Below are 21,233 nucleotides of genomic sequence, written 5' to 3'. Positions count from 1 at the left end.
TTCGTGATATTGAAAAATCCGATAAAAAATTAGGTCTTGTTATTTTACCTTCTATAAAAAGTTTGTAAAATAAAACTGTCACTTTTAGAGTGTATAGACGGGAGTGTCTAAAACTTGATTTTGAAGAAATAAATCAATAGTTTGAAGTTCATGTTGGCAATGTCAAGTTCGTGACAATATGAGCACATATGCATGTTTGCTGTTTTAATTATTTATGGCAAATTATCAGTTTACATCAGTTATCTAAATAATAAAAGAAATGTAGTCGATAACGAAAAGCGTACATTTCCAGATGGTTTCAGTTATTAATTTATGATTACTAAACTACACAGTTTCTTACAGAATAAAAGTTAAGGAGAAAAGACAAATTTAAAATAAGACTGACTTTAATAATAATTTTTATCTTCAAGCGGTCGAAAATCACGCCTTTGTGTATCTCCATAGAAACGGTTGAAACGTCAACAGACGGCTCGACCGAGTCTTTTTGTGCTTCGCCCAGTTGCCGACCTTGACTTCGTCTCTGGCCTTGGCACAAAAAGACTTACTTCTACTCTTAATGATATAATCTACTATTTTTTTGGGTGACAAACACTGCTGATTTATGTCCAATTCACTTTATTATATTGATTTTTAGAATTCAGAGAGAATCAAGAGTAAATGTTAGGTACTTATGATAAAAGAATAAGCGCTAATACAGGGTGTTTCTGAAATAGGTGCATTAATTTTAACTGGTAATAGAACTCGTCAAAAGGAACAACTTTTCTATCTACCATTTTGCCGAAAAACGATGTTTAATTCCAAAAAAAAATGGAGAGATTTTTCACTAAAATAGCCCTACGCCACTAAATACTGCAATGGCTAATTGAGATCAGCGCTAATATGAAAAAAACATCCATTTTCATCCAGAAAACGTGTTTTAACGCCGAAATCGAAATTCAAATAAATCTACCCGTATAGCAAAAAATCCAAAAAAATCTGGTTGTTTCACGTTTTTAGATAGCTTAGTTTTGGAGATATGAACGGTTTTAGGAAAATCTTTCCTAGTTTTTAAAGCCATTACGCAACGTTTTTCGCCAAAATGGCAGAGAGAAAAGTTGTTCCTTTTGATGAGTTCTATTACCAGTTAAAATTAATACACTTCTTTCAGAAACACCCTGTATATTTTTTAAAATTACTCTCTATATGTTTCTTCTTTACAAGATATTCAAAGTGGTGCTGAAAGCAACGTTATTGTTTGCAACCAATTAGTTTATGACACAGTTTAGATTTTATTTTTGTCTAAACTGTATCATAATGATGAGAAATGACGTAACAGTCCCCAGCATACTCAAAATGGTCGATCTCTCAATCCAAAAGAAATCTGCTGCGCTGAATCTTGGTGAATTTTCCACAACAAAACTTGCAAATTCGCCTAACTCGTCGTGTCCGTCGCTCACACTCCATTTACAAAGCTGTCGAAAATCACGGGTTAGTGTCGCAATCTTATTCATTTCTTGATACACGCGGTGACATATTGAGATCAGAATTGAAGTGGTTATCTAAAAGTTGCGCAGGAATTATTTGACGATATGTGCAAAATGAGAACAATTACTAAATTCCAAGCAAAGAGACAAAATAGTCCTGTGATAGTTTCGGCCAAGTATAGTTTTTCGGTGTCAAAGATTGCACAATCCAAAATGTCTAGAGTGACTAGTAATGTGTGAGAAATCATAAGAAAGATGACCCAGCCGAACATGTCGTTGAAAATTGTTACAGTCTTGTTCAAGACATCCAGTCCACGTTCAATATTTTTGATAAAGTTCAACCGCAGTTTTCTCGAAGTGAGATTGTCATCATTTTTCAAACAATCTTCTAGAAGACGCCTGATTCCTTTGTACCTCGTCAATAACATGTGGATAATCCCGACCAGAAGAAGGTTAAAGAAATACTTAAAATAGGCTAGAACATACATAATTTCGTCCTTTACCATGTAGTCCAACCCACCCATTTTGTAGTAGATGTAATGTTCAAACACACACGACAAAATGAACACCAAACTGGCAAGTACAAAGCAAACGAATTCAATTTTTTCTTCCCACTGGGTTTTCTTGGTCAGTACCAGATACTCGGTGGTTTTCAAATTGTCGAATAGGTCAACCCAGAGTTGCCGTTTCCAAAAACCCAAAATGATCATGGGGTACAAATTCACCACTAACAAATTGATGTCTTCCAGTAAACATACAGCACCTTTGATGAGGTTTTGACTTCCGTAAAAATTCTTGGAAACGAGTGTCGTGGCGAGTGCAACAGTTGACAGAGCTGAAGTTAAGATTATGTACAGTTTTCTTCCAAAACTGTAAGTTTTGGAGTCTACAGATGGTGGTGTTAAGGCCAAGAATTGGCCTAATTTCAAAAAATAACTCAACAGTTTGAGGTCCATGTTGGTAGTGCGAAGTTAGTGACTGAAATATGAACATTTCTTCACTTATCATTTATTGCTAGTTATCACGTTATTTCAGTTATATACCCCTAGGGTATTTCACGAGCGATAATGAGCCCGACAGAATTGAAAACGCAACCCACAATACATTTCCCAAATGCAGAGTTGAGTCTTTGTTTATCGCAAGATATTACAGTGTTTTTCTTTTGGTTTTGCTCTTTTGTCAATTGTATTTCACTATTTCTCAAAACTATTTCCTATCTCTATTGAATGTCAAAGTGACGTAAATATGAAATACTTTTGAGAAATAGTGAAATACAATTGACAAAAGAGGAAAACCAAAAGAAAAACAACATACAGGGTGTTATTGAAATTTGTACAGATATTTTAACCACGAGCTACTGGCTTCATGTAGAACTCGGAAAAAATATCTAAAAAATTCTATGTCAAAAGATAAAATGACATTTATTTTTTGAGCAACGATTTTTTTAATTGCTTTTAGTCTTCTACATTGTCAAACAACCTCGTAGGTAAAATTTCGGCACATTTTAAAAATACACCCTGTATATCGCGTTTTATAAAATGTACGCCAATGCGAAATAACCTATAGGAAATATGCTTTAAAACAACTAAACCGCATTGGTGTACGTTTTGTACAATATGATATACAGGGTGTATTTTTAAAATGTGCCACCTGCGAGGTTATAGAACAACGTAGAAAACTAAAATGTCATTTTATTTTTTGATTTTTTTAGATATTTTTTCCGAGTTCTACATGAAGCCAGTAGCTCGTGGTTAAAATATCTGTACAAGTTTCAACAACACCCTGTATTTTACAAGAGCAACAAATGATGTTTTGGTGAAGATTTTTTCTTTTTGGTGAAATTACCTGTGAGTCACAGGTAGGGATGCTGAGAGCAAAAGTTGGCAAGATTTGAAGAAACAGCTATAGTCGGCGCGGCGAACCAGTGGAGTAGTCACGAGGTGTTCACGTGATAGTTCGTAGCGACCAATAGGAAACCAACCCGTAAATCACGTGAAGATTACGCCAGTTTCCATTGAGTCGCCGCGCCGTCTGTGTTACATAAAAAAATACAAAATGTCACAACTTTTATTTGTTTAAATAATTCAGTATTAATTTCTGTAGTCGTGAGTCGAAGTGCTGCAATGGTGAAGCATCGTTGTTGTAGCTGATCTTTCTTCAAAAATAAATTTGAAATGTTATCTTTGGCGAAATTGAATCATGACGAGGAGAAACGACGTTACGTTCCCCAACATACTCAAAATGGTCGATCTTCCAATTTGAAAAAAATCTGCGGCGCTAAATCGTGGCGAGTTTTCCCAAACGAAATTTGTAAATTCTTGTAAATCGTCGTCATGGGCACCATTTTTGAAAAGCTGTCCAAAGTCGCAAGTCAGTAACAAAATCTTGTCCACTTCTCGATATACACGGTGACACATGGAAATCAAAAGCAACGTTGTCAACTAAAATTTGAAAAATTAAGTTCACAGTGGAAACAAAAAAAAAAACACAAATTACAACACCCCAACTGAGAAACAAGAACGTTCCGATTATAGCGTGGAATAAATGTGGTCTTAGAGTACTTAAAATGGTGGAGTCGACAGTGTCGATAATGACAAATGATGTGTAAGAAATCATGAGGAACATGGGCCAACCGAACATGTCGTTATAGAGTGTCACCGTTTTGTTCAAAAGACACAATTCACATTCGATTTTTTTGATGAGTTTCATCGGTACGTTCCCAGAAGTAATTTTGCTTTGGTTCTTCTTCAAATAACCTTGAAGACGACGCCGTATTCCTCTGCATCTGAGCGACAACATGTGGACAATCACGACAAGAAGAAGTTCGAAGATGTATTTGTTGTAGATTAATAAGTAGAAAATCTCATAGTGCATAATTTTATTCCAACGACCAAGTAAGTACCACATGTAGTGTCGATACACGATTACTAAAAAGGCTACTAAATTGACCACCACACACAACAAAAAACCATTCCTTGGTCGATCTTTCTTATTTTTAACCGATACCAGGTACTCGGTCATTTTCAATTTGTCGATCAAGTCAATCCACAAGTGTCCCTTCCTCAAACCCAAAACTGTCATGGGATACAGAGATAGTCCCAAGAGATTGACATCTGTCAATAGAGACACCGCAGTTTTTATGGGGATGTCATCTACGTAAAAGTTCTGGTAAGTCAAACTTACGACCACTGCGGATGTGAGGAGAGCTGAAATCGACAAAATGTGCAATTTTCTTGCGCACGTGACAGTTTTGCAGTTGACGGATGGAGGCGTCAAAGCCAAGAATTGGCCCAGTTTGAAGAAGTAACTCAAGAGGGTGAAGCTCATGTTGTTGGTGTCAAGTTCGTGACAGTACTGCTAGCGTGATGTGGATTTTCAGTACCTACCTATTATAGTTAATCGATCTGCGTTATTTCAGTTATGTGAACATGTATTACAAAAAAAAAAGGAACAGTTGAGAGAGACAAAAAGTTCCTGACAAAGTTTAAAATGTTGCGTAAGAAATAATTCCTCATTTTTTGTAAATTTGCATCTTTTCTTGGGCAACAGAAGTGTGAAATAGTATATTATGTTATTAGGAGCAAAAATGAAATTTTATGTGCTCCGGCTGGTAGTTTGGCTGCGGAATATCTTTTCCTCCTACTATAGCTAGTTTACTTTATCTGCCGCTCGTCAGCGGAGATAATAACTTTATCTGCCGCTCGTCAACTCGTCAGATGCCATGGCAATGAAGTGACACTTTAGTATTATCAATCCAGCAGTATAATGTCATATTTTACTGACATTTGTAGAAAAACAATTTTCTACACTAAATAATATCGCATGTCGAACCTTCTGATATAATTTACGCTATTTTGATTAACGATAGCAACACGTTTACACTTCCACCATGTGGAACGCTCATTTATTGCTTCAAATGCAGCGCAGCATGCAACCATTTAACACTTTTTATGAGTACGTTGTATTTTTTATGAAGAAAATATTACAAATGATTGTCATCAGAGATAATATCACGCTGCTGTCATTTGTATGAAGCAATTGTGAGTGTTTTTCTCTTGGAAAAAAGTACACTGTTTTTTAGCAAGTTTTAAGCCAAATTCACAGTTTAACAATGAAAGTGATGAAAATAAATCAAGAACAAAATGAAACAGCGAAATCAAAGCAAATCCGGGAGAAAATTTTCGAACTTAGGAAAGTAGGTAAATTTAAACAAGGAAGAGTGGTGTCTGTAAAGTGTAAAAAATATCTATTTTCAACACAAGTGAGTAAAGTAGTGCGTTTAATCACCAGTACGGAAGTTGGGCGTCTGAGCCGAAGGCGAGGACCCCAACCGTACAAGTGGTCGTGGATCAACAAAATTCGAAACAAAAGAGGTTATTTTGTTAGGCGTTGCGTGTTTGTGATTGGTTTACTGATTTTAGTTTAATCAGTGATACCAACACACAATGCATTTAGCATGAATTTTCCCAGAAGTTTACCCCAAGCAATTTCACGCTTTTTCGTCAATTGAAATCTAAATAACACGTTACAAATTTAAATAAGTCAAAAATATTTTAAAAATAGATTAAAAAAACCTTCAATATAGCATATTTGGCGCCCTCTATCCACAAACTCTCAAAACACTCACTTTGCTCACTAGTGAGAAAATATTATTTCCTCACTAGTGATTCAATTGCCATCTTTGCCAGCTATTTTCAAATTCAATGATCATGGAACCAATAATTTTCTAAGAATAGGTATATTAAAAGATAATTTAGTGGAAGTGTTTCATGGAAAGTTTTCTACGCCGGGATCGACATAAAAATCCCTTAATAAAAAACCTTGTTATTTATATCTTTTCGCATAATGCTCAACACTCCCCCGTTCGGCCGTTATCCCAAAATGAATACGTTTTCAAGTCCACGAGTTATTTACGAGTGAAGCTCCGCCGTCATGTGTGTAGAAACTAGAAAGATAATAGAATGCAGAGGAGAAGGAGGCATAATAAACGATTTTTTATTGTGCTCAGGACGCCTCCGAAATTATGGCTAAGCGATCTCATAAATTCCACCGCTCCGGACTTAATGCGAAATTTAATCCTTGCAGGCGTACGTGTCCTGCGGCTGGGGCATCAGCAATATCGGCTTCGTCATGATCTGTTTCGGGATTTGTAACGGAATCGCCGCCATCTTCATCGGGAGCTTGATCAAAATCACAGGAAGGAGTCCCGTCATATGTTTCGCCTTATCTCTGCACGTCGCCCTCATCGTCACTCTCCTCGTTTGGCAACCCAGTTCCTCCAACAAAATGATTTTCTTTGTCATGGCTGCCTTGTGGGGGATCTGCGATGCCGTCTGGCTAGTGCAAATCAACTGTAAGTATTGAAATTAACATTGGATAAGTTATTGGAGTGGTTAATGGAGGTTAATGGGTGGCGGGGCTTCATTTTATGCTCTGCGCCCGACCACAGCTACTTGAGTACAATCAATTTCTCTTTGCAGCTTTGAGCGGCATTCTCTTCCCCGGCAAAGAAGAAGCCTCTTACAGTAATTTCCGGCTGTGGGAATCAACCGGATCTGTCATAACTTACGCTTACAGCCCATACTTGTGCACCGACGTGAAGCTCTACTTGCTCCTCGGCCTCCTCCTGATAGGAGCTTCGGGGTACACGGTCGTCGAATACCACCAATACAAGCACAAACACGTCGAGAAGGAAGCCCAGACAAAGGGAAAATTCGAACTCGTCCACAACAACATCAAATCGGGTGAAGTGGCCGAGTGAACGAGACTGTGATGGAACGCAAGAAGTATTATATTATTTGAATTTACAATGCACTTTGTTGTAACTGCAGCTAATTTTAATGATTCTGTGAATCTGGAATGTACTTTTAAATGTTTAGCAATAAAGAGTTTTATTAACGGAGTCGGATGAGTTTTTCTTGGCGTGGCAAGTTTTTATTGGGATTTGAGTGAAAGCGAAGTTTGTTCAAGTGAAACACGTAGAACGGTGCGATGAAGAGTTTGTCTGGGATTTGGAATCAAATTAAATTTTTATGCCCCTCGGTGGAATAGCTACCTACTATAGATTACTGTGCGTAAAAAAATTAGGCTATACACGCTATACACGCTATAAATATTTTACAAAACATGGAAAGAAATTGAAACAAATCCAAAAAACTAATAATAGGTTTTTCACAAGTGGTGGATTTACACACACGAGCGCAGCGTGAAACGAACCAACAAGTTTTCTCAGTGATGGTTTTTACTTTGAATTATTTAATTTAGAGTAAAATAGTGATCAAAGTGAGGTTATGTATCCGAAAGAAGCAAAACCACCGCACGCTTTAGTACAAATTTTTGAACGCTCGTTACAATAGTGAATTTTTAATAATCAAGAAGAATAAGATACTGGGGAATTTGCAACAACATTGTTTACATTTAATTGTAAGTCTAAATAAAAAGTTTTCAATATCTTATCAGAAAAATAATAAATGATAACGTGGGTTTCTCACTGTTCATCAGTTTGCTTTATAAAACTGCAAACATTTGTACAGAAAACAATTAATCTCCGGAACTGTTTTGTTTTGTTTCCAATTGAACCAACCAAGAAACTATGGAAGATGACGTAAGTACCTACTTCTACTTAATACTACTGTGATTACATTTTTGTACTGGGGAACTCCATTTTACATTGAATAATTCTGTGACGTGATCAAAGCAACTTCCCTGACACTTTATTTCCTGTCCAAATTATTTCGAGAGTTTGAATCCTAAAGGCTTAGCCATTTCTATTGAAACACCACCTGTTCATTGTCACTTTGGCAACGCGGCAAAAATGTTTACTAACTTTTCTGACTATTATTGCCAATCTTGATTCTTAATATTGTATTTATATTATATTTACAATGCACGATGAGTCGACGAGATAAATAATTGCTAAATATGTACATAGTTAGATAATTGATTTATATGACATATTTATTTTGACAGTGATTTTCTTTGACGTTTCAGATACTAGAAAATGTCAAAATTTCAAATTTCTCATCTTCTCATCAACAGGTGGTGTTTCAACAGAAATGGCTAATCGCGTAAAAAAATGTTTAATTTATTTTGACCTTATACTCGTATGATGGGTGTGGACTATACAGGGTGTTATTGAAATCTGTGAAGATATTTTAACCACGAACTCTTGGGTTCATGTAGAACTCGGAAAAAATATCTAAAAAATTCTGTCAAAAAATAAACGTAGTTTTATTTTTTGACATAGAATTTTTAAACTACATTTATTTTTTGAGCTACAATTTTTTTAAAATTGCTTTTAGTCTTCTACGTTGTCAAACAACCTCGTACGTAAAATTTCGGCACATTTTAACACCCTGTATATCATATTTTATAAATTGTATACCAATGCAGTATCCTTGTTTTAAAGCATATTTCCTATAGGTTACTTCGGATTGGCGTACATTTTATAAAACATGATATACAAGGGTGTATTTTTAAAATGTGCCGAAATTTTACCTACGGGGTTGTAGGACAACGTAGAAAACTAAAAGCAATTTAAAAAAATTGTAGCTCAAAAAATAATAGTCATTTTATTTTTTGACATAGAATTTTTTAGATATTCTTTCCGAGTTCTACATGAAGTCATTAGCTCGTGGTTAAAATATCTGTACAACTTTCAATAACACCCTGTATTATCCTATCCAGGAAACGTGTTATCTCGGGTAATTCCCATTTCACACACCAGACTAATTATGATGTCAACTTTATACGTTGTTATCAATGACATTTTCTTAAGTATGTAATTTCTTATCACTATGTCCTTATATGGCAGTCACATGTCCACATTCTCTCACAATTTGTTATCTAATTAGGAAATTATCTGATCTGTTTGCGTTCGCGATGTTCTATTCTGATTTCTATAAAACAGTTTCAACAAAATTCTTGCCAAAACCCATAAAGATATCAAAAATAGTTTGGAAAATTGACAGTTAAAATATTAATTATGAGGAAGGGCAAGCGGTAAATTGTCGTCACCTACGAAACCAAAATCGAAGCCACCTTTCGCAAAAAATGTTTAGTGTTCCTCTTAAAATAGTTATTTGTGTACCAAGGCCAAAAAGTGCATCTTTTTCGTCCGAGGCTGAGTTTTCTGGCCGAGGCGCAGCCGAGGCTTCAAACAGGCGACGACAAAAGGCGGTTTTTGACAGAGGTACACATACATTTTTTTTTTTTTCAAATAATGAATATTAACGATTTTTTAATCGTATTTTTTATCAGCTGCTTACAAAACTAGAAATTTATTATTTGCAGTACAATTACTTATTTACGTAATTTATGGTGACAGGACAATTATTATCGGTTTTGTCGGTTTCGTTGTTAAGTTACTAAACAGAGCAACAGATGGCGTCACGATTCAGCGTCCGAAAAAGAATTACTTTTCGTCCGCTTTTGAGAACGTAAATTGACCGTTTTCATGCCTAAAAACTTGTATTATTATTTTTTTTTTTTGGAATCAGAAGTGAACGGGAAGTTCGCAATTATTTTATAATTTTATAATGAAAAGGGGGACATAGTCGAATTTATTTATCACTGCAGATAATTCTATCAAGTCATGACAGTTCCTTTGAAAGCACTATTTCTTATTACTATTATTACTGGAAGGGTTGTATCTACACCAAATAATGTTGTTCCCCGAATAAATGTCAAAATTTGCAAATGTTTCCTTTCATTGTAGGAGTTTGAGACTCAATCTGGCACAATTCAGAAAGGCAAGGATTACGAAGTATTCTGCGTGGCAAATTTTATCGTAAATATGTTGACATGCAAAGACATCAAAGATTTCCGATTGGCGTCAAATGCCAAACATTTTGGAAAGTTCGACGATGTCATCATAGAAGCACAATCCAATTCCCAACTGGAGAAATACGCCATACAACTGAAACATTCAAACTATAACAAGACTCTCGCAAAAGAATCTTTGTTCGGCGAAGACGGAAAGCTCAACTTGAAAAAATACTGCGACAGTTATGGAAAGGATATCAAGGACGACTCTTACAAAACAGTACTTTATACCAATTTGAAATTTGATGGTTTACCCAAGGTCGAAGAGAAATATAACCTTGACAATATTAATATCAAAATTGTGAAGTGCCAACCCAGTTCACTTCTAAATACGGCTGGGAGCGACAGCCACTGTTTCAAATTTGAAGCTGAGGAAGGTCACAGCAGTAGCGAAACGTACAACCAGTTCTTCAAAAATTTCTCGTTGTATACAAAACAAGCCAATTATGATAAAATGAAAAACAGTGCGTCAGAAACTTTTCAAAAATTTTTCAACTGCAACAACGACTACTTCGAGAAGTTCTTGACGTTCGTCGACTGGTGGTGCCAACAAACTGGCAAAAAGAAGAAACTAGGAAGAAACTGGATAACGCGAGCGATTGCTGTTAGAATGTTATCTCCATACGTCCAGCCAATCGCTTCAATTCCAGGAAACAGCAAATACAAGCTTCTGAAGGAGGCGATTTCACAATTCCATGTAACAATTTGTTCGGAAGAAGTCGAGGACCAAGTTGGAAAAATTTGGGGAGAGTGCCAGATTGACCCGGTTGATTGCAAAAAAATTAATCAAATTAGGACCCAATACCAGTTAAATTTCAATTATGTTACGAAGGTTGATGACCTAAAGGACGAAGAGAAAACATTGTTGTTGTGGCTGATGAATGTGTGTCCTCTGATTGTCAAGGAAAATCCCACAACTCTAAGAGTGATAGAACTGTGCCCCAGTGAAAAATTTGTCTTGTTGAGGAAAGATCCAAACTGCGAAGAAATCAAAAGTGTTCCCACTTTTCAACAGTTGAGCAACTTAGAATCCAAGTCTGAGATTTATCAGAAAATAACAGAAGAATTTTGTTGTTCGTTGCAAGGCAAAGAGATCAATTTGAAGTCTTTGATTGAGCAACACGAAGAATTTCAGTCTTTGGTCAGCACAAGTGAGCTGGTACAAATGTTAGACAAGCCTCTCTTGATCGGTGAAGACAACGAACAACTCCCCGATCCACACATCGATAGGAAATTAACGAGCACCATCATCGACTTCTCCTTTCTCTCTCAAGTGGCCGAAGAAGATAAAAATGTTTTGATCGTTATCAGTTGTATGAATAAATTGGACGTAGTTGAAAAACATCTGAACAACTTCAATGTGATTAAGGTGGAAGAGTACCTCAGCGCTTCGAGCGGTACTTCGAAGAAACTTAAAGAGAAATCTATTTTCCTTAGTGATGGAGAATGTTCCCAGAAAGATTTCGACGAGATTTGCAACAGAAACAGCAAGAACATGAAAGAGTACCACCATTTTAGCATCACCGAAGACGGAAGGTTGGAATGGATCAAGACCAGAGGCAGCATCGAAAACCTGGAAGCCTTCAGATCAGACGACCACTTCGTTGAAGAGTCAAAACTGTACAACTCCAATCCTGGGAATAACATCAACGTGATCTGCGCCAACGCCGGAATGGGTAAATCCACGATGACCAAGAGCCTTCGAAACAAGCTCTCTTCAAAATTTTGGACCATAATTATGCACCCTGCGGACATTTCCCAGTACTTTCGCAAAGAAAACACCGACTTTGAGAGATACATTGAGGAGAAGCTTCAAAGAAGATACAGACATTTTGATTTTGAAGTGTTGCAAGTTTTTAAGAAGGAGCGCTTGGTTGCGTACATTTGGGACGGCATGGACGAGATATCCGACGAAAATTTCAAAAGTGTGATGGAGATTATCAAAAAGTTGGCCAAAGAGGGGTTTTTGCAGTTGATCACTTCTCGCTGCCATCTTGCGGAGACCCTGGAGAAGAAGTTTAAGGTGTTTTCTAGGACCATAACACAGTTTGACAGCTTGCAGCAAGATACTTACATAGAAGAGCGACTCAAGAATGTGTGCGGAGGGAGCGTCCAAGAGATACGAAGGAAGATAAAAGAGAATATTGAAATGATTCATTGTAAGGAGATTCTTGGAATCCCGCTACAAATCTACATGTTGACCGAGCTGTTTTGCCAAAACCCTCAGAAGTACTCGGAATTGTTGAACAACATCTTCTCTCTGACAGACCTCTACCACCATTTTGTCAACGAAAAGTTCAACTACTACTACAAGAACAAAGCGGAACTGAGAGACATCAACAACTGTCTGAGTCAGATTCTGGAAGGGTACAAGAAGAGCTACCTCAAAAAATACGAAAAGTCAGCTCTGAAGGCCATCTTCGAGCAAAACCACTACGACATGTTCGGTGTCAATTGTGAGGAGTTCCTGCAAGAAATCAAGACTGGTTGCGACGGCTTTGGATTCATCACCGAAGTCTCTGACAATCTCGTTCCGACTTTTCTGCACAACTCCTACGGAGAGTATTTCGTGGCGTCCTATTTCTTCAAGAACTACAAGAAGATTCCAAACTTGAAAGCAATTCTCTTCAGGAACAGATACACCAACGTGAGATTTCTTTTCGATCTGTTGATGGCCAAAGACTGTCCAGCTCACATAGCAGTCTTGTACAGAAACTTTGAAGTTTTGACCAAACACGAAAACTCCCTGAATTCGACCGACAAAGGGGGCAGAAACCCCTTGCAAGTTGCGTGCACTTGGGGGCAAACCTACCCCCTCCTGAACACTAGACTGTGCGACGAAGACGAGACGTATTCCATCGACGACAAACTGGGAGATTCCGTAGGGCAAGAGAACGAAATCTATCAAAAAATCATTGGGTACTTGTTGGAAAAGTGCGACCACAAGAAGAAAGATGAACTCTTCCAGATCGATTCTTTAGCGTATGCTGACCTAACACTGTGCTTGTTTCCGCTAATCCAACTGTCAAAACTAGAAGATTTAAATTTTGACAGTTTTCAGAACTTCAAAGACATCTGTAGTGTTTTATTCTACGCCTTAAAGTTCGACCACGCACACGTTGTTGATCTGATCAAAGACGTTCCTTTGATCAAAACGGAAAGAAGAAGTCTTTCGCTGTTGCATCTTTGTTCCAACTACAACAGTAGACAGTTTTTGAGCAAACTTTTATCAATTGACAAATACCAACAGGTTATCAACAGCGAAGACATCTATAATGTGACAGCTACGAGTATCGCTTGCAGGAAAGGACGAGACGAAATGCTTAAGATACTGATAGATGCTGGTGCGGACATCACCAACAGCTCTCAACTGATAGAAATCGCTTGCAAGAACGGACACCACAAGGTGGTCGAATTGTTGCTGAAGTCTCTTTCAAACCTCAAGTCAGGCTCTCTGTCTGGATCTTTACAGACCGCTTGTTTGAACGGTTTTGACAAGATCGTCCACTTGTTGGTCGACCGTGGTGCCAACGTTGACGCCAGCAACAGACATGGTACTCCTTTGTACATAGCTTGTCAATACGGTCACGAAAAGACAGTGGAAATACTACTCAAATCCCAAGCTGACGTCAACAAATCGAACAAGTTTGGATCGACACCATTGCACATTGCTTGTCAGACAAAAAGGACCAACATTGTCAAACTTTTACTGGCTTGCACAACCACCAAAATCAATTCTGTCGAGAAGAAGGGATTTGCACCACTACACGCAGCTTGCAAGAACGGATGTGAAGACATAGTGGAGTTGCTGATTGCTGCCGAAGTTGACGTCAATCTTCGTGGAACTAAAGATGTGACTCCGCTCTGGAATGCTTGTCGGTTTGGATACGACAGAGTTGTCAAAAGGCTCGTTGATGCTGGTGCTGATGTTAATGTGGTTGGTCACAACGGGTACAGTTTATTGCATTTAGCTTGTCAAGAGAATCACAAGAACGTTGTCGATCTACTGGTCAAAGCTGGAGTGAAAGTGAACGAGGTTAACAACGAAGACATGACGCCGCTGCAGATAGCACAAGAGAAAGGGTTTCAAGAAATTGTGGAGGTGTTAGAGTTGAGAGGAAGTGAAAGAATTTAGTAAAATAAGAAGTGTGATGTGTTGACAAAATTTTGATTTTTGTGTAAATAAAATTATTATTAATCATTTTGTTTTATTACCGCTACATGAAATGCTCTAACATTAAATACAAAGACCAGAAAATCTCATTAGAACAGTCAATTGCTTGCTTTTCTCTGGCTTTAAGAGGCATCCACAGTCGAGCACGTGGTCGATTTTCTAATTTTATGTTTTATTTTCCCTAACGTCATAGAAATATACCCCAAATGGTTTTGCTTTGATATTGCTAACTGTACTGAAATCTTTGGCTGGGAAATGGTACGACAAGGGAATTATAAGGGTAGACGAGAGAGTGACGATTTTGTTACCTGTGTCTTAGTAGTGATAACACCGGTCAACTAAGACACAATTTTGAGCTAGAAAATTTTAATTTAAATATCTTTGTAAAGTAAATATTAAAAAGGGGATAAAGGAATTGACGAAAAACCTTTGACGCTGTATCTTACTTATTTACCCGATTTGAATAAATGATACATCAAATGAAAGAGTTCTAAAAACACTTCAACACTATCTATCAACAATATCTGATTCTATATTTTTTTCGACATCTAAGTATTTTTTGACAGACAATAATCAACTTTTTTTTTAAATTACGCTGTACATACAGTGAGTTTTTTTTTTAAACTGGCCATAGGGTTTTACATGCTAATTTTTCAACCCCCTGTTAACTTTTGTTCCGATAAAAATACCCAAACCATTTTTGGAACAAAGTTGGAAGATTTTTTAAACTATCGGATAGATTACAATTTAATATCCCAAACCGTCGAAAAAGTTGTGAAAAAATATTTTTTAGGGCGCCGAAATAATAGTACGTCGAGCGGCCGCCAGAGTAGCGCCATTGTCGGCTCAACCAGCACCTGACGATCTCCAATTTTGGACGCTTTCGGCGCGCTAAAAAATATTTTTTCACAACTTTTTCAACAGTTTGGGATATTGAATTGTAATCTATCCGATAGTTTAAAAAATCTTCCAATTTTGTTCCAAAAATGGTTTGAATATTTTCATCGGAACAAAAGTTAACAGGGGGTCGAAAAATTAGCATGTAAAACCCTATGGCCAGTCTTAAAAAAAAACCACTGTATATTTTTTTTATTCGTTCTTATAGAGAATTTTTTTCTGTATATCATTGCATTAAAAGAAAAAACAAAAAATCAAAAATCTAGGATCAAATAAATATTGTCTCGAATGTTTCGAATGAATATAACGAAATCCAATAGATTCAAATCTGGGGATCTAACGGGCCGTCGAATAGGACCGTAAATACAAAAACAAAAACAAAATAATTATTTAAAAATAAAACATTCGTGCATTCTGTGGTATGACGCCATCCTGATGAAATACGACTCTGTTCAATACTGCTAATGGCATCTCATCCAGAAAGTTGCATATTTTGTTTGATAATAAATAATATGATAATTTGTTTAGTTAAGACTACCATCAATAAAAAAGGGACCCACTAGTCCAATCTAGCTCCAAAAAGGCCACACCACACATTAATACTAAACCATCTTTGGAAATTTTCTTCCACAACAATATTATTATTATTTTTATTTTTGTTACTTATTATTTTTATCAAACTGTTTTGAAAAATGACGTGACTGACAAATATCCATAGCTTACTTGGTCATTTTGAGTCAAAAACTGGGTGCAAGAATATTTTTTAATTTAGTTTTCATTTATTCAAAACGAATAAAAAATATGTATAATGTTTCTGCGTCGTCGTGAAGTGCGAATAAAAACTATATTGTGTTTCTCCTGTAACAAGAGTTTTTTATTGCTACCTAACAATTTTTCTTAATCTACCCATCACCAAATTTATTTACAATATAAAACAATCTTACCTGTAACAAGAGAAACGGCATTAAAGCTATTACTCGCTTTCTTTCGTTTCGAACGATCTCGAAGGTTGGTCCCCTCTCTTGTTACAGGCTAACAACGACACGCCGCCATCTTTGTCGTCACATGTCGCGCGCGCCAAATTCAAAGGTACCGAAGTACAAATTAAAAATAACTAAAAAGAAGTACAACGAACTTTTTACATCTCCCCCCCTGCATGGAAAAACATACATTATATACATTTATAAATTTAAGTTTGATTCACTTAATCCAGAACCGGAACAAGTTTTGTGACATGGAAAAGATTTGATTCCGACTTCCTGTGGCCCGTGTCTACCCTGTATATAGAGTTTGAAAACTTTTCTAGGATCTTATATGGCCCAATCTTCAATTCGTCTAATTTTTTTCTGTTTAATCGGTTTCCGTTTTCAACATACACCCAATCTCCTACTTTTAACTCGCACTTTCTTCTGTTTTTGTCAAATCGTTGTTTGTTATATGTATGTGATTTTTTTGTATTTTCCAATGCGAGTTTTCTATCTTGAAGGAAATCAATGTAAGTTTTTTCGCGTTTTAATTCATCTGGTAATATATCAATATTTTTTCCTTCCAATAAATATTTAGGGGAAAATCCTGTCACCGTGTGCTCCGTTTCGTTATATCTTCTCGTGCATTCCTGTGCTATGGTCGTCCAGGCCAATTTTACCTTTGTTTCATTTACCTTACATCTAATTTTATTAACTAGCGTTTGGTTAAGCCTTTCATTCAGACCATTTGAGAATGGTGCGTTTACTGCCGTGAAAACGATGGGTATATTCTCTTCGTTCAAAAATTTTTTAAAGTCTTTTGAGTTTATACCTGGATATTGATCCGATAGAATCATACCAATTTTGTTGCCTTCCGAAGCTCGTCGAACCAGTTTTATAAAATCACTCGAATTCTGAGTTTTCGAAGTCAAAATGAAAGCGTATCTCGTGAAGTGGTCTACAAGAAGGTGTAAATATGTTTTTGTGGAACGCGAGCCACCGAATCCCCCGATGGTGTCTATGGATACTATCTCAAAAGGGTGAGTAGCAGGACCTAAGTGAGACATTAGTCCAAATCTATATTTCCCTCTAGATTTGTTTTTTATGCAGGTTTCGCAGTTTTCACAGATTGCTTTGATATTGCGTGTTAGGTTCTGTGCTGTAAAGAATGGTTTAATTTTATTTTCCATTTGTTTTATGCCTATATGACAATAAATGTAGTGTATATTTTCTATTAATTTTTTACTAAATTCCTCCGACAGTATTATCTTTTCCTTTTTCCCCATCTGTTTATAATATATTGTATCTTTTACTCGTAAGTTTAGTTTGTGTTTATTATTTTTTATAGCACTGTTTTCTTTTTGATCATGCTGGATGTCCTTTAGCTTGACTAAGTTAACGATTGTTAAACATTCGTCTTGATTTTCAAGTGGTTCCAATACTGGATTTCTGCTCAAACAGTCTGCTTCCAAGTTGTATTTCCCTGGAGAGTATACTACCTCGAAATTAAACTGAGATAGATAATATGTTAAGTCTCCGAGTTCTTCATCCGTTCTAGCCTTGATGTTCATTTTTTCTAGGGGTTTGTGATCGGAGAAGACTGTAAACTTTTTCCCCATGAGCCAGTGCTGCCAATATTTCACTGCTTCTTTTATTGCCAGACACTCCAGATATACCGCTTTTTTCCTTTTCTGAGTGTCGCTCAGTTTTCTTGAAAAATAGGCGCATGGGTTCTCTTCTCCATTTCGTTGTGGTTGTTTCAAGACAGCTCCTATGCCCTGTATACTCGCGTCCGTGTAAATGTGTATCGGTAAATTTGGATCAAAGATCGCTAAAATAGGTGTCGAACAAAGCAATCCTTTTATTGCCTCAAATGATTTTTGACATTTTTCGGACCAGATGAATTTCTGTCCTTTTCTCAGTAAATTATGTAACGGATCTAATGTAATCGATATGTTGGGTACGTATTTTCCATAAAAGTTTATTTTTCCTAAAAACTGTCGGACATTTTTCTGTGTTTTCGGAACAGGAAAATCTTTTATAGCAATTAAATTATCCTTCAGTGGACTAATTGTATCGTTTTTGATTATATGTCCTAAATACTTCACCGAGTCTTGTGCGAAGTTACATTTTGAAAATTTCAGTCTGAAGCCTTCCTTCAAAATTGCTTCCAACAGCAATGATAAGTGATCAATGTGTTCTGCAAATGTTCTAGAAAAGATTAAAATATCATCTATGTAATTAACAGTAAAATCCGATAGCTTATGTTTTCTTATAATTGTACTTAAAATTCTTTGGAAAATTGCTGGTGAGGTTTTTAAACCAAACGGTAAACATGTCCACTGAAAATGCCCTTCTTGAGTAACGAATGCTGTTTTTTGCTTATCTTCAATCTTCAAAGGAATTGACCAGAATGCGGAGTTTATGTCCAGCGTTGAAAAAAATTTACATCCTCTCGTTTTAACCATCAGGTCCTCGATTAGTGGAAATGGTTGTGACTGAGGAACTACAATTTTATTTAAATCGCGAAAGTCTATACATAATCTTGATCTTTTTCCTTCTTCTTTTTTATAGGCCAGCGTTACTGGGGCAGCAAAAGGACTATATGACTCCTCGATTAGATTTTTTTGTAATAATTTCGACACCTGTTGTTCTATTTCTTTTTTATCCTCAATAGTGCACCTATATGGTCTTTTACTACAATATTTATCTATTAATAGATCAATACGTGCCTCATAACCTTTCACAATGCCTATATCATATTTATCTTTAGCAAAGAGTGATCTATATTTGTATATTAATTCTTCTATTTCCGACTGTTGCTGAAAGTTTAGATGATTTACTGAAATGTCAAAATTTACCGCTTCAATGTGTTCATTAAAATTTATTTCGTATTCACCATTTATTTCATCCCTAGTATTCCTTTGGATATCCACCTCTCTATTAGTATTTTGTAAATTTTGTTTTCCTTCAACGTTCTTACCTGACAAGACCGGAATTACTTCTTGATTTGTGGCATTCGTTTTCTCTGTCTGTTCTCCCTTTGTGGGGTTTTGGATTTTTTGGGAAATTTCTAATTTTTCATCCTGAACTAGACGGAACTGTTTTATGCAATCTAGTCCAATTAAAAAATCGTAATCGAAATCCTTTCCATCTATCACAAAAACATTAATGCTTTTTTCAATATCAAAAATCTTAATCTTTAAAGTTACCATTCCTATTGTTTTTTTCACACCATTAATCGTTTTTAAGTTTGCATTTTTTTTATTTTTATTAATCGGGTTTTTTTTTAAACATAATAATTTCGAATTTATCAAAGAAACGTTTGAACCTGAATCATAAATTCCCGAAATTTCTGAAGTATCATTCAGCAATACTTTAATTTTGATTAATGGTGGAATTACAAGTTTTTTGGATCCATTTCGTTTAATTCTGTTTCTAATTCAGAATTGTTAACATGTTTTATTTGATCTCTTTTTGGTCCATCGTTACTTTTGTTTTGGAACCAGCACGAGGACTCGGGATGATAACGGATCCCTTTGTTTCCTTTTTCACAAATTCTGCATGGTTTGTCTTTTCCGTTTTTTGCTTTGGTTTTATTTTCAGAACCCGTCATCTTCTTTTCCGAATTCTTCTTATTTACTAAATGTTCCAACCCTCTGATGCTATTAAATAAGTCGTTAGTTTCCTTCAGGCTCTTTCTATCGATTTTATCAGATATAAAATTTGGTAGCCCCGTAGCGATCAAATCTATTAGAGTGGGTGTATCTATTGACTTATTTACTTCCAATAAAAGTCTTTCTTTCTTCAATGCGTATTCCAACAATGAGCCTTGCATATATTTGAATAGTATCGCATATCTGACTGATGTCCATCCTTTGTCCGCATACGTTTCACAAAAACTATCTCTCCATGTCGACCATTTTGAGTTTATCGTATGTTTTATAAGCATGGAACTGTACCAGTCCAGGCACGACTCCTCCAGAAACAACCTTAGGACTTCAATTCGTTCAATATCTTCTTCAATTCCTAGACGAGTACATTCACTTTCAAAAATAAACATCCATTGAGATACGTTTGAGGTTCTTGTAGTGAATTTTTCTATCACAAACTTTTCTGACAATTTTTTTATATTATGGCGTTGAGGAATATCGTTTTTCTTTTCAGTGAAACTTTCTAGGATTCTTGTTAACGCCTCTTCTGAAATACCAGCACTAGGCGCCTCTTGCTGGGTTGTCGGTGTTACTTCTTCTAGCAAATAGTCCATACACTGCATGTTTCCATCTTCATCTATATATGCTCTACTTATCTCTTTTGTCAATGAGATCCACACCTGTCTTTTATCGTGTCTCTTTTGTAGTGTAGCTTTTACTTTTTGGTAAACCTGAGTTTTTATAATCGCCTCATGTAATTTTATTGGTTGGAGTTTTTCCGGAATGATGAAAATTCGTCCACTGCTTTCCGTGATCGACGTTATGCAAATTATATTTGTTTTTGCATCATCCCCAGATTTCACCACAAATTCAAATCTTAATTTATCCATCCTTCTCGCAAACTAGCTGTAGAAATGCCGTTTTATAATGTTTCTGCGTCGTCGTGAAGTGCGAATAAAAACTATATTGTGTTTCTCCTGTAACAAGAGTTTTTTATTGCTACCTAACAATTTTTCTTAATCTACCCATCACCAAATTTATTTACAATATAAAACAATCTTACCTGTAACAAGAGAAACGGCATTAAAGCTATTACTCGCTTTCTTTCGTTTCGAACGATCTCGAAGGTTGGTCCCCTCTCTTGTTACAGGCTAACAACGACACGCCGCCATCTTTGTCGTCACATGTCGCGCGCGCCAAATTCAAAGGTACCGAAGTACAAATTAAAAATAACTAAAAAGAAGTACAACGAACTTTT

General features: G+C 36.2%; 2 protein-coding genes and 1 long non-coding RNA gene across 5 annotated transcripts in view; 2 read left to right on the top strand and 1 right to left on the bottom strand.

Moving 5' to 3' along the window:
• The window catches only part of LOC138125304 (UNC93-like protein), a 99,874-nt gene extending 92,509 nt beyond the window's left edge, over window positions 1-7,365 (top strand). For both annotated transcript variants that reach the window (XM_069040556.1, XM_069040557.1), the window contains exons 6-7: window positions 6,549-6,816; window positions 6,944-7,365. In XM_069040556.1, coding sequence (XP_068896657.1) covers window positions 6,549-6,816; window positions 6,944-7,224 — 549 coding nt within the window. In that variant the 3' untranslated portion in view covers window positions 7,225-7,365. The remainder of the gene's footprint in view (window positions 1-6,548; window positions 6,817-6,943) is intronic.
• A 557-nt stretch (window positions 7,366-7,922) lies between these two features.
• On the top strand, window positions 7,923-14,487 carry LOC138125303 (uncharacterized). The gene is made up of 2 exons (XM_069040554.1): window positions 7,923-8,067; window positions 10,180-14,487. The coding sequence occupies exons 1-2, from the start codon at window positions 8,056-8,058 to the stop codon at window positions 14,419-14,421; spliced, it is 4,254 nt and encodes a 1,417-aa protein (XP_068896655.1). The 5' UTR covers window positions 7,923-8,055; the 3' UTR covers window positions 14,422-14,487.
• A 1,674-nt stretch (window positions 14,488-16,161) lies between these two features.
• LOC138126478 (uncharacterized) lies at window positions 16,162-21,233 on the bottom strand. Of its 2 annotated transcripts, none has more exons than XR_011157849.1 (3): window positions 19,222-21,233; window positions 16,302-19,164; window positions 16,162-16,215 (listed from the first exon to the last, which is right to left on the bottom strand). It is a non-coding gene; the product is annotated as an uncharacterized lncRNA (long non-coding RNA). The 2 variants fall into 2 exon arrangements; XR_011157848.1 differs by having other exon boundaries at window positions 16,302-20,952; window positions 21,039-21,233.

This window comes from Tenebrio molitor, chromosome 3 (assembly GCF_963966145.1).
Source record: "Tenebrio molitor chromosome 3, icTenMoli1.1, whole genome shotgun sequence".
NCBI classification, from domain to species: domain Eukaryota; kingdom Metazoa; phylum Arthropoda; class Insecta; order Coleoptera; family Tenebrionidae; genus Tenebrio; species Tenebrio molitor.
Note: the sequence above shows the minus strand (reverse complement) of the source record. Positions and strands in the feature narration are given on the sequence as shown.